At 37.4% G+C, this 12,587-nt stretch overlaps 1 protein-coding gene across 4 annotated transcripts in view; it reads right to left on the bottom strand.

The window, feature by feature from the left end:
- The window catches only part of BLTP3A (bridge-like lipid transfer protein family member 3A), a 55,802-nt gene that overhangs the window by 24,779 nt on the left and 18,436 nt on the right, over positions 1 to 12,587 (bottom strand). For all 4 annotated transcript variants that reach the window (XM_045512220.2, XM_074348520.1, XM_010949050.3 and 1 more), the window contains 4 exons: positions 5,411 to 5,573; positions 5,271 to 5,309; positions 4,472 to 4,563; positions 275 to 464 (listed from right to left, as the gene is read on the bottom strand). In XM_045512220.2, coding sequence (XP_045368176.2) covers positions 275 to 464; positions 4,472 to 4,563; positions 5,271 to 5,309; positions 5,411 to 5,573 — 484 coding nt within the window. The remainder of the gene's footprint in view (positions 1 to 274; positions 465 to 4,471; positions 4,564 to 5,270; positions 5,310 to 5,410; positions 5,574 to 12,587) is intronic.

Genomic DNA, 12,587 nt, shown 5'->3' with positions numbered 1-12,587 from the left:
TTCTGTGGATGAAATTAACCAAGAGGCAAGGGGAAAAGACTGGCAAGGCAGAGACTCCCACCATTCTCAGGAGGGCTCCTACCCACAAAAGGCAGTGGATCAGAGATTCATAACCAAGGAAAGGATGTAACAGTAACACTGGATAGAAGGGATTCTTGGGTTCCCAGGAATGGGGAGCATTTGAGGAAATCTCCAAAAGAGGAATGATATCCTTTAAGAATCAGCCTCACTTTGAAACCCCTGTTTTTCCCTTTTGCAATGCCAGGGTTGTCACCTCTCCTCGGCGGGGGTCAGTGATGCGGGTGAGGCGAAGGTCACTCTGCTGCCAGTTGGGGTTGACACTATAGCCCTGGAGCTGCCACAATTCAAAAGAAGCGTGGAAGGCCTTGGAGTGAATCTTGATGGTAATGGAATTGACGATGATGAACATCCCCTCCACCACCTTCTCGGCAAAGCCATACTCACTATGACACACAAGGTAGACCAATGTTCAGAATCATGTGAGACTTTATGAACACTCTTTATACTAGAAGACATCACACAAGACTCTTAACAATGCCTGTCTTTGGGTACTAGATCTGTGGATAATTATTTTTTTCTTTATTTCTCTCCTCCCATTTCTACCTTCTTATATTTTGTAAATTTCTAAAATATTTTACAATGATGCTGTACTCTTTTTAATGGGATTTTTTTAAAAGGATAGAATAAAAGAAAGGGTTGACCTGGAAACAATCTCCCTTCTGTTAGAAGGAATAAATTGAATAAATTCACAGTCCACAAACTACACAAGTACATATCTGAATATTGTCTGTGAAGGGAGATTTAACTACAGAAAGGAAACACTAGGTTTGTGTAACATCTTCAGAGGCAGAGCAAAGGCAGTGGAAAGAGAAAAGAAGTACAGCCAGGTGAGCATGACGTTTAATACTGTGAAATCCAGTCAAGAACAGCCCCACCTCTACTCTGTCAAATAGATCCCAAAGAGCACAGCTGTACTTCACAGTGAGAGGTCAGAAATGGCAAGGAGAGGAATGAAGGCCATCTTAAAGTCCTTCTGGATGTGAGAAATATAGACATTCTTGATGTGTAGGTGAAATCAGTTCTCACTGCAAGTAAAAAGGTGGTCTAGGAATTACAAGCTAAAAAAATACATATATATATGTGTGTGTGTGTGTATCTTTGCAATTTATATCACAAAGTGCTAATATCTCTAATGTATAAAGAGTTTCAAAAAACTGAGAAGAAAAAGACCAAGAGTTCAATAAAAATGTCAGTATCCCTATATATGTCAGGTAAAAAGTGTGTTTTCCAAAATTAAAATGCCAGGGAGGTAGAAATGTTCTCTCATTGGTGGATACAGTGCACAAAGTAGGGACAGTTAACAGAAAAATAAATGCACGTAGATATTAAACATAAAATGATGTTCAACCTTATTCATATGTATCAAAACTACACTGAGAGACATTTGACTTAGGACAAAAGTGACAGTGCAGTATGGAAAAGATTGGATTTTTTTGCTTTTAATATTTATTTGACATGTCAAAACTCCAATTTTCCATATAATAGCTTTGAAGTGAGACTATTAATTTATATGCTGGTTTATTTACTGCAGATTTCTCCCATATGGAGATTAGTAAAGATTATATCTAGTTTTGTTTATAGTCTTATTTCGTATTATTTTCTTGCAATGAGTAGATGATGAAAAAAACATTAAATTATATATGTATATTCAATTTAAGAAACATGACATACAGCACTTTATAAAACTTTCACCACAAAATTTAAAAAAATAAGTTATATCCCATATCAAGAAAAACTGAAAGAAAATGAAATGTGATAATTGTTGAGGTACCTCAAGGGTAAAATTTTTTTGGATGATTCTTTTTAATTGACATACAGTCAGTTTACAATATTGTGTCAATTTCTGATGTACAGCATAATGTTCCAGTCATACATATACATACATATATATTCCTTTTCATATTCTTTTTCATTATGGGTTACTACAAGACATTGAATATATTTCCCTGTACTATACAATAGAAACATTGTTTATCTATTTTATATATAGTAGTTAGTATCTGAAAATCTCAAACTCCCAGTTTATCTCTTCCCATCCCTTTTCTCCAATGATAACCATAAGTTTGTTTTCTATGTCTGTGAGTATGAAAAGACTGTATTTTCAAATGGCACATGGTCAATTTGAGGATATCCATGAAGAGAAAAAATAATATTAACCTCTATCTTACATCAAACAAACAAACAAAAAGTTTCAAGATTGATTGTAAAATAACACAACATTGTAAGTAAACTAAACTTCAATTAAAGAAAAAGATTTATTGTAGATCTAAATGTGAAAGGTCAAATAATAAAGCTAGAAGAATAAAGTTAGAAAAAAACATAGAATATCTTCACACCTTAGGATAGGAAAAGATTCCTTAAACAAAACACAAAAAGTGCTAACCATAAAGGGAAAAATAGATATACAGGACTACACTAGAATAAATAATTTTGGATTAACAAAAAACCAACATTAAGAGTGAAAGTGAATCCATAGAGTAGAAGATATTTGTAATACATGTATGTAACCAAGGACTTGTTTCCAGAATATATAAAGAACTTCTACAAATTAATGATAAAAAGACAAATAATCCAAAAGATAAATGGGAAAAATACATCAATGCTTTGTGAAAGAGGATATCCAAAATTCTAATAAACCAATCATCAAAAAATGCAAATTAAAATCATAATGTGATGGGGGAGGATATAGCTCAGTGGTAGAATGTGTGCCTAGCATGCACAAGGTCCTGGGTTCAATCTCCAGTACCTCCACCAATTACCTCCCTACCACACACACAAAAATCATAATGTGATACAAGTATATACCTACTGGGTGGCTAGAGTAAAAAAAGAGACAATACTAAATGCTAGCAACAGGAACTCTTATGCATTGCTAGTGGAGAAGGTGGTACAAGCACTCCGGAAAACTGTCTAGCAGTATATACTAAAGCAGAACATATGCACAGCCTATGACCCTGCTAGATAAACATAAAACAGAAATGTGTACATATGTTCACCAAGAGTTATGTACAAGAATGCTCACAGCAGCACTGTTCTTTTTTCTTACATATTTTAATTTACATACAGAAAAGTTCATTATTTGTGGTGTACATGTCTAGGGTTTTGACAAACGCACAGAGTCAGCACAGTCATGTTAGAGAACAGTTCCACGTAACAACATTATACTTAATAGCCAGAAACTAGAAATAAACCAAATGGCCATCTACAACAGAATGGATAATTGTGGCATATAATGGAATAATATACAGTTATGAGGATGAATAAACTATAACTACATGTAGCAATCCAGATGACTTTTACAAACATATTGAGCTAACATAGGTAGAGACAGAATACGACATACTATGTGATTACATTTGCATAACTTTAAAAATAGGGAAAACAAATGTATGGTGTTAAAAATCAGGATAAAAATTATCCTTAAGGGTAGGTATGACTAGGAAGAACACAAAAGGCTTATGGGATTCTGGAAGTAGTCTGTGTCTTGATGTGTTAACAATGTAAAGAATCACTAAGCTACACATTTATGATTTGTACACTTCAATATAACTTACCAAAAAACTACACTGAAATACCATGCAGCATCTATTAGATTAGGCAAAACTCTTAAAGTCTGACAATATTCTCAACTGGCAAGGCTCTGGGAAAACAAGAACTCTTAAAACATTGCTGATAGAGGCACAAAATCATAAAATCCTTAAGGAGAGGAATTTAGCAATGTCTATCAAAATTACACATGCATTTGCCCTTTGACCCAGCAGTCACACTTTCAGGAATCTATTCCAAAATACGCTAGCAAAAAAGGGGAAACAAATCAACTGTCCATCAACTAATGAATGGATAAATAAAATGTGGTATACCCATACAACAGAATATTATTCAGCCATAAAAGGAATAGAGCACTGATATGTGCTATAACATAGCAAAACATGCTAAGTGAAAGACACCAATCAGAAAAGACCACGTAACATATGATTCCACTTCTATGGAATGATTAGAAAATACACAGAAAGTAGATTTAGATGATATTAAGGAATTCCTACTAATTCTGTTAATTGTGATGATAGTATTGTGGAGCTTTTTTCCTTTCTTCTCAATCCTTCTCTGTTAAAGACACATAAATAGAAGTATTTACAGATGGAATCATATGGTATCTGGGATTTGCTTTCAAGTACTATACACATACACAAAGTGGCAGAAGAAAGTTAGAAAATGGTTAAATGTTGATAAATGTAGAAGTCAGATCTTGGGTGCATGGGAGTTTATTATACTATTCTCTCTACTTTGGTGTATGTTTAAAGCTTCCATAATAAAAAGCTTTAATATTTTAACCAAAAGGTGATCTGGACCAGCTAATATGCTAGAAATAACAGGATCCAAAGTAACTAACCTCTGTCCTGAAGCAAGGGCAATGGGAGACTGTCCATTGGGAGGCCGAGGTTCCTCACATGTCTTCATCTCCACCTCTACCTTATCCAGACACTGAAATGAAAGCCATGGAGAGCTGAGCATCTGCACAAAAACCCACACAACACAGTCTGTGTTATATTCATCTCTGGGGTCCAATACCTAGTTGAGTGCTGTGCCCACAGTGGGCAGACAATAAACGTTTGTCGACTGAATGAATTAACAAACTGAAGTGCAAAGAGAGGCTTCGTCTGCCCTCTTCTATTTCCAACAACAGCAGAACTCCATGACAAGCATGGGATCAGCTCACATCAGAAAATGAAAACAAAAATCCAAGTTACAGAGATATTACTATTCCTGGGGATTCCAGTGTTTCAGATAAAGATATGTATCAATCAGTTCCTAAAAGGCTTTCAGCTGATAATCACCTAACAGTCAACATGAACTAACCTAATTTTCCCCCTGTCAAGAATCCAGAGGAAACATAAAGGTAGAACCTGGGCAGCAAAACTTGTTATAAAAACAAAACAAAACAAACAAAACCAACTCAGGATTCCTGGGTCTTGTGTCTCAGTGCTCATTGCTCTACTGCACAGTAGTTTCAGAAAAAGCTCAGACAATATTCACTGTGTCTCAGAGAGACACTCACAAGTCAGACAAAAGTACCCACACTCCCAAAAAGGATGGCCTATCAGGACTCCTCCCCTCCTTCTCTCAGATCTTTTAAAACTGTAACCGCCTCCATCCCCATTCAATTACTTGCAATCAAGAAAGGCCATTACCAAGCAAATAGGATGTGTCTTCAGCTTTGTCCACTGGATCTGAAATAGGAAAGCAAAGACTCAGGGCTGTGGGAGCCACCCCACAAAAAGGCAGGCCTGCTGGCCAAAGAGAGCAACAAGACCCTGACCCCCATTCTCACCCGGATGGAGGCCCTGTTGCAGTAGACCCGAGTGATGGCTAACCAGGTGGGAAGCTCCAGCACATTCTGTAGAACCTCTTCATCTAGCTCCAGGTTGGTCAGCTGACCCTCCCCTTTCAGGGTGCTCAAATTGATTTTGTCCGGTGAAAGATTCTTAGTGAACCTGAAAAGAGTGGTGATAAGAAGCTATTATATCCATGGAAATCTGCAAATGGTTATTACAGCCAATAACACTTCTCAATTTGGAAGAAAGAGCAAGCTAAAGAACAAATGTTGACTAATGACCACACTATCTCTATGTCATGTAAGATGTTAGGTGAAACATATCATTGTCACGAATGTGTCATCTTTCTACTCTAGAACCTATGAAGGGGATTCTGGAGAAATGGCTATAGCAGCGGTAACATAGCTTTTGGTATTTCTGAATCCCCACATAAAGACAGAGCAACTAGATAACAACTAAAAAACTCACGGATAACATTTAACACAAAACCAGAAGATAAAGCACCCTCATAAACCCCCTTATACAAGCAGGAGAGGAAAAAACATCAACATCCACAAGCAGCTGCACAGATCAGTAGAGGAAAACAATAGGGCATCTGTCGGACCAGAGAACAGAATAACCCCAAGATAACCAAGTACTAAATGAAAAGCGATGCGGGCCAATCTGAGAATAGCAACTGAAACTGAAGGGGCCTTGTCCCAAAGGAGCTGAAGCAGTCTAACCCTATAAACTCATGAAACTAACCAAGGCTCCTTCCTAGGACAGGGTCCCCACATCGAGAAGAAACTGCTAGGCGAGGAATCCAAATTGAGTAAGACAGAAATGAAGAAAAGAGATGGTCCAAATAAAAGTGAGACAGGGTGGAGAGGGCAACAGACCAGGACACCTCACAAAGCAAGTTGTTACATTTTTTTTTAACACTCTTTGAAACAGAAGAGGAAGCTCTATGAAGTTAGAACATAAAACAGTAACAGGCTAATTATCAGCTTAAGTAGGATAAAGTGAAACTCCAGACCCTTACACATACCTTTACTGATGTGATAAAAGAACATACAACCACCCATAGTCTTGCCAAAGGGACTGAACCTGAATCTCATCATGCTACTGAGTCTAGCTGCTAACCTGCAGGAAACACAGAAGACTGAGGAAAACTGCTGAACTGCACCATAAGTAAGCAATCAGCAAAATCCAGACCACAGGAAACTACAGATCAAGTGGCTTGGACAAAAACAATTCACACAGGCAGTCTTCTCACTATTCCACATGCACTGTCCCCAGTCTCTGCTCATGTGCTCTCGCCACCCACTCCTTTCCCTAGAACATCCCTTTCATGAGTTGCCATTCAAGGCCCAGCTCAAGACTTCTTATCCAGGCTTTCTTTCCCTAACTGCTGCAACTCATATTAAACTCTTTCCTTCTATATCGCTGGAATCTGTAACACACATTTAGGTCATGATCACAGAGGACCTTAGGATGTTCTTTAATTCTCGCATGTGTAACCATCCCTATGCAATTAGATGTTAAGCCAGCTTTAGGTGAGGGCTTAGTCTTAGCCAACCTTCCTAATCAAAACAGTTACCTGACAGAATGCTGGGCCTACATACCTCTTAGCTACCTGCCCTACTGACTGACTACTGCCAGCTCCCTTCTCTCATCTTTCTGGCTGGATCAATTTAATAAGGCCAGTTCCTTATAGCCTTACCCTCTCTCCTACATGACAAATTGTCTAGATGAATCTCATCCCTGTAATTTCCCACTGTTGCCTCTAAGTCACTATTTTCTACCCCAAGAATGAATTATATTTCTTCTTCCATCCATAACTACACTTAGCTCTTATACATACTAGATGCTAATAGCTGACTTTAGAGCTATATGTTGTTTACCAATTTTTATTTTTTCACACATATCCTTTCCTTTTACTGAGCATTTTCAGTGTTGTTGTTTTTAACTGGACCATAAGATCATGGCGTGCAAGAGCTTTAACCTTACAAATTTTTTCTACAGCGGCTAATATGTACTATGTAAAAAGGCTCTGTAACAATTTTTAAATGAGAGTAAAAATTTCAGAAGCTTATAAATATATAAAATAATACTGTATAATATTAAGTGATACATAGGAATGCACTGTCATGATAACAACAAACTCAGGAAGCACTTACCTGTAGGACTACGGGAGGGGCCTACAGAAGCTTCACCTGTATGAACTACGCTTATTTCTTATGTTGGGAGGTGACCATGTAACTGTTCATTATATTAGTCTCTATACCTTTTTGGATGGCAAATATTTCATAATAAATCTAAGATTTCTATCAATTATCTATTGTATATACTTACTGTTGGGAGAGTTACTACTCCATGGCTCTCTTATACTCCTACATGTCTAGGTAGGTAAGAAAAACACAAAACACATGACCCTGACCACTCCTTACCCAGGTCACTTCGCAGGATTGTGTTTGCCTAGAGGAGCTTTGAAGGATGAAGACCTTTGAAGGATGTCCCGCCAGGACAAAGAGCAGGCTTGCTTACAACTTACTATAAAAGCAATGGATTCCCCAAGCTCAATGTTCCACTCCGGTTAACACATGGACAGGCATTCACCTGGGCCCATTCATATCACTTCCATGGGACTTGTGGGGGTAAAGGGAACTAATGCAAACCTCTGTTTATGATTCTTGCTGGGCTATGAGTAACAAAATCCTTTGTCTGACCCAGGAGTCTCATTTTCTGCCAGCATCCATGAAATGCAGCAGGCTAATTATTAGCTTCTAAATAGGGTATACTAAAATCCCAGACCCTTACTCATACTTTTACTGATTTTAATTCATAAAAAAATTAATCAGCATTTACTTAGTATGAACCAATTTTATTCTCTGGAAAAAAAAAAAGTTTTCTATAACGGCTCCTATTCTCTAAAAACTAACTTGCCACAGAGGGAAAGAAAAATCCTCTTGTCCTGCAAAGAATGGACACCTACAAGGAAACAGGACTGGATATGAAAGAAAAAAAAAGAACACCTTAAACACTTCTACTACAAAAAACAACAAAAACAATAACTGAAAGTAAAGGAAGATACAGTGCATACTCCTGAGGAACTTACAGGAAACCCCTGAAGGAACGAAAGGAAAGAAGAAAACAGAATTCAATGTTATTAGTTAACACTAGGTATCGGCAGGCTTTCTTTTTCAAGCTCCTTATGTATTTATATAAGCTATTACAATTATTTCCTCCCAGCAACCCTTTCTCTACTTATAAGTATTCAGGGAAGCCACATGAGCTCAGAAATTGGGGTGGGATATGTTTCAGAAGTATTAAAGATAATAATTTCTGAAGACATAAAATGAGTTTTGAGGACTGTATGTCTCCTCTCCTCTGCACAGATTCTGATTAAGACTCCACGTCCCACCTCAGCTGAGAGTCATGGTAGCAGTGAGACATTGTCAGAGATGGGAGTAAGGATCCCTTTAAAATGCAGGAGCAGGGAGAAGAGGTTGAGAATCACTAAGATAAGCTACTTTTCCTTACGATAAAAAGCTATTTTGGAGAAAAGAAAGCGATAGGGATTTTTTAAAGTATGTTTCACTCTGAAAAAAGAGGAACATACTTCAAGCAAAATGAAACAAACACAGTCAAGAGTAAGTTACACTTGGGGGAGAGATATAGCTCATGCTTAGCATACACAAGGTCCTGGGTTTAAGCCCCAGTATCGCCTCTAAAAATAAAATAAGTAAACCTAATTACCTCCCCCTCCCAAAAAAAAGAGTAAGTTACACTGCTTATTAGCACTAACATTCTCTGATTATACCCAGTAGGTACCATACATCTAATTTCTATAGTGTTCTATGCAAAATCTAACTCTATTTACAGCTCCATATAAAATATATGCCATTTTTCAAGCCTTGAAAAAGTAAAAATGTATGAGTATGTTAAATTTCATCCTAACCTTGCCAGTATTTAGGGCAATATGTTTCAAACTACGGAACTCTAATCATGAGGGTGGAATCACTTTGGTATGTTTATTTTAACATGCAGCTTATTGGGCCATACCCGATACGCTGAATCACAATGAGGAAGGGGTTAAGGAATCTGCACTTTAACAAGCTCCGGGTGATTTTTCTTTTCTCTAATGCTGAAGAATGGTTTAATTTCAGGTTTCAGTTAGCCACTTAAGATGACTCAAAGAATGGAAAATGAGAGTCTGCAGATAGAAAAGAAATGCATAAATTCATTCCTCAAGAACAAAATTTCAAACTCTATTCTTATATAGCTTAATGGTTAAGAGCACAGGCTTCAGAGTCAGATATGGGCTCAAAACCTGTTTCTCTTACTTACTAATGCTGTGACATTGTTTTTGTTTTCTGTTTATTTTGGGGGGAAGGTAATTAGGTTTATTTATATTATATTATATTATATTATATTATATTATATTATATTATATTATATTATATTATATTATATTATATTAATGGTGGTACTGGGGATTGAACCCAGGACCTCGTAGGTGCTAAGCACGAGCTCTACCACTGAGCTATACCCTCCCCAACTTATTAATGCCGTGACTTCAGAACAAACTGACCAACCTCACAGAAACTTTAGGATTAAAAGAGCTAACTAACATATATTAAATACCTGGCATTTATTAAATGCTCAATAAGTAAATAGTAATCATTATTATTTCTGGATTCTATTGTCTCTCCCTTTAGAAAAGGCTTAAATTATTATCTTAAAAAAAAAGGTTTAGAAAGCTTAGATTATTATCCTAGGACTCAGGTTGTCTTCAAGAGACTTCAGATCTACCTTTCTATCTCAATGTATCATCCCTCATTCCCAGTATGCCCTTTTCTATCCTTTCAACTTGTGTATCTAAAAACTGAAAACTGAACAAGGTTAAAATTGAATTAATATTCCCCAGAAAGCCTTCCTACTACATCCCACTCTGGCTCCAAGAAGAGATTTTCATCCCTTGTAGCTCTAGTACTAAGGGATCACTAGAGAACAACCACGGATAGGGAATAAAAATATCAATGAAGCTTGTCAAAATCCAGTTTGTAAAGGCAAGGTCAACCAGTTGAAAACAAAGGCCTACAGGTAGTAACCAGCAGAATTCTATGGACTTTGTAGCCATGTCATCTGGCAAATGACAACATTGACTTCTTCAGGGTAGTTGTGTGGAGGAGAGAACTCTGTGCCCCACTTTACCCTGAGAGTAACCAGGTGGATTTATGTTCCTGATTATCATGGCAATGACTGCAAGTGTGTGAGCACCAGCCAGCCAGGACTGGGACTAACCTCAGTGAGGACTGCTCACCAGCCTATTGGCATAATGCCCTTGTCAAAAGCACTAACACAGAGAAACAACCAGAAAAGCACAAGACCTAGAAGGATCCATCTACCCCGCCCCAAAGTGGGTAAGTCCCCAGACGAGAATTGATATTTTCAGGTATTACACATTAGAATAAGTAAATGAGAAGATAAACTTCATTCCACTATATAATTTTGACTTCTAAGAGTAGAGAATCTCTCTACAGAGATTACCTTTTTCAATCTCTGTCTAGTCATACAATCTCTCTTATCTTTTGTCCCAGATGTTTTTACTCTGCCTGAACATATAAGAATGATGATTTAACATCTTCTTCTAGGCCACCACTGAGCAGGGAGATGGACACACAGCTTCAAATAATTGTCTGTCTTTTTACTTTATAGGTTAGGCCATATCAATGTCCTTTGGTCAACTAAGAAAGATAATTTATTTTGTACACACACGGGGAAAAGCCTCATCCTCTGACTTGGACCAGCAGAGCCAAACTACTAATGATAATGACAACATTTTACTTTGTACCAGACACTGAACTAAGGAATTTTAACATCTTATCTCAATTAGTCTTCACAATACCCCATATAAGGTATGCATCATTATCCTCATTTTAAAGAGGAAAATCATGATGTTGAAATGTGAAGTAATTTGCACAAGGCGACAAGGCAGGAAGAGGCAAAGGCAGCGCATGAACCCAGCTCTGCTCACTGGACTGTCTTACTTCTACTAACGTCTTCGCTTACTATCGTGTTCCTCCAAAACACACCTGGCACAGAATGAATTTATAAGGTATCTCAGAAATGGTTGGAGGACATCTTTTCCCTTTTTACAACCTACCATGGACTGCTTAACCTGTGTAAGAAGAATAAATCTAAGTTTTGGGGGTAAAGTTATAGTGTAACTCCATCAAATACCTTTCTGCACTTCACCAACCCAATCAAATTAATAAAGTCTTTCTTAAGTATGCCCAGGGCTAAATCACCATCATTGTAGCAGTAATGTCCAGTCTCTACCAAGACACTAGAGGTTACTGTGCCATCAGCTCTGCAATCAAATATGCAAGTAAATAGGTAATCATCAAAAACTGAACAGCACTAAATGACTAAGGGTTCTTTAGTTATGCTCTAAGGACTGCTTATGGTACAGGCAGGTCTGCGGGTACACTATGGGCTGTTCTCCCATAACAGTAATAATGATACAGATTTGCTTTTTCATTTATCAATTTACTATTAGGAGTCAACAAAATTACCTAATTAGCTTCTAAAAAATGCATAAGAATTCCTCAACTGGTTTTGTCTCCATTTTATCATAATAACAAAGAATAGGTAAAAAGGTGATCCATGAGGCCAGTTGTTACAGGAGAGGTTTGTAGAGGTTTGCTCAACCAAGGAAATCACTGATCTGAAATCTAATCTGAAATTAGCCAATAATCCCTGGCACAAATTTCATTCAGCATTTGTGGTCCTAATAGAGGATGACATCACTGAGTCCAAGGGTGGCTGAAAAGACTAATAGAAGCCTGCTATTTATTCCACTTCAAGTATGTGGGAAAACATTTTCTGGCCATCTGTTACTGTTAACAGAGCATAGAGGCTAAGATGAAATCAAGCTGGAAAAACACATTTTGATCAGGTTTCATTTCTGCCAGAGGATTGCAATCTGCCAAAGAGACAACAGAGAAAGGCTCTCAGATATCTTTGTGAAAATATACCACAAAGTTGGGAAGTAAGAATTCCAGATTTGCAGATTCACAGAATTTCAGAGTTAGAAGGGATCTTAAATAATCACCTAGACCAAATCTATCATTTGCAAATGGCCAGAAAGTTAAATGACTTGCCCAAGAGTCACAGCTACCCAGTGGT

Source organism: Camelus bactrianus, chromosome 20 (assembly GCF_048773025.1).
Source record: "Camelus bactrianus isolate YW-2024 breed Bactrian camel chromosome 20, ASM4877302v1, whole genome shotgun sequence".
In the NCBI taxonomy this organism is placed as follows: Eukaryota; Metazoa; Chordata; class Mammalia; order Artiodactyla; family Camelidae; genus Camelus; species Camelus bactrianus.
This window is presented reverse-complemented; position numbering and strand designations above follow the sequence as displayed.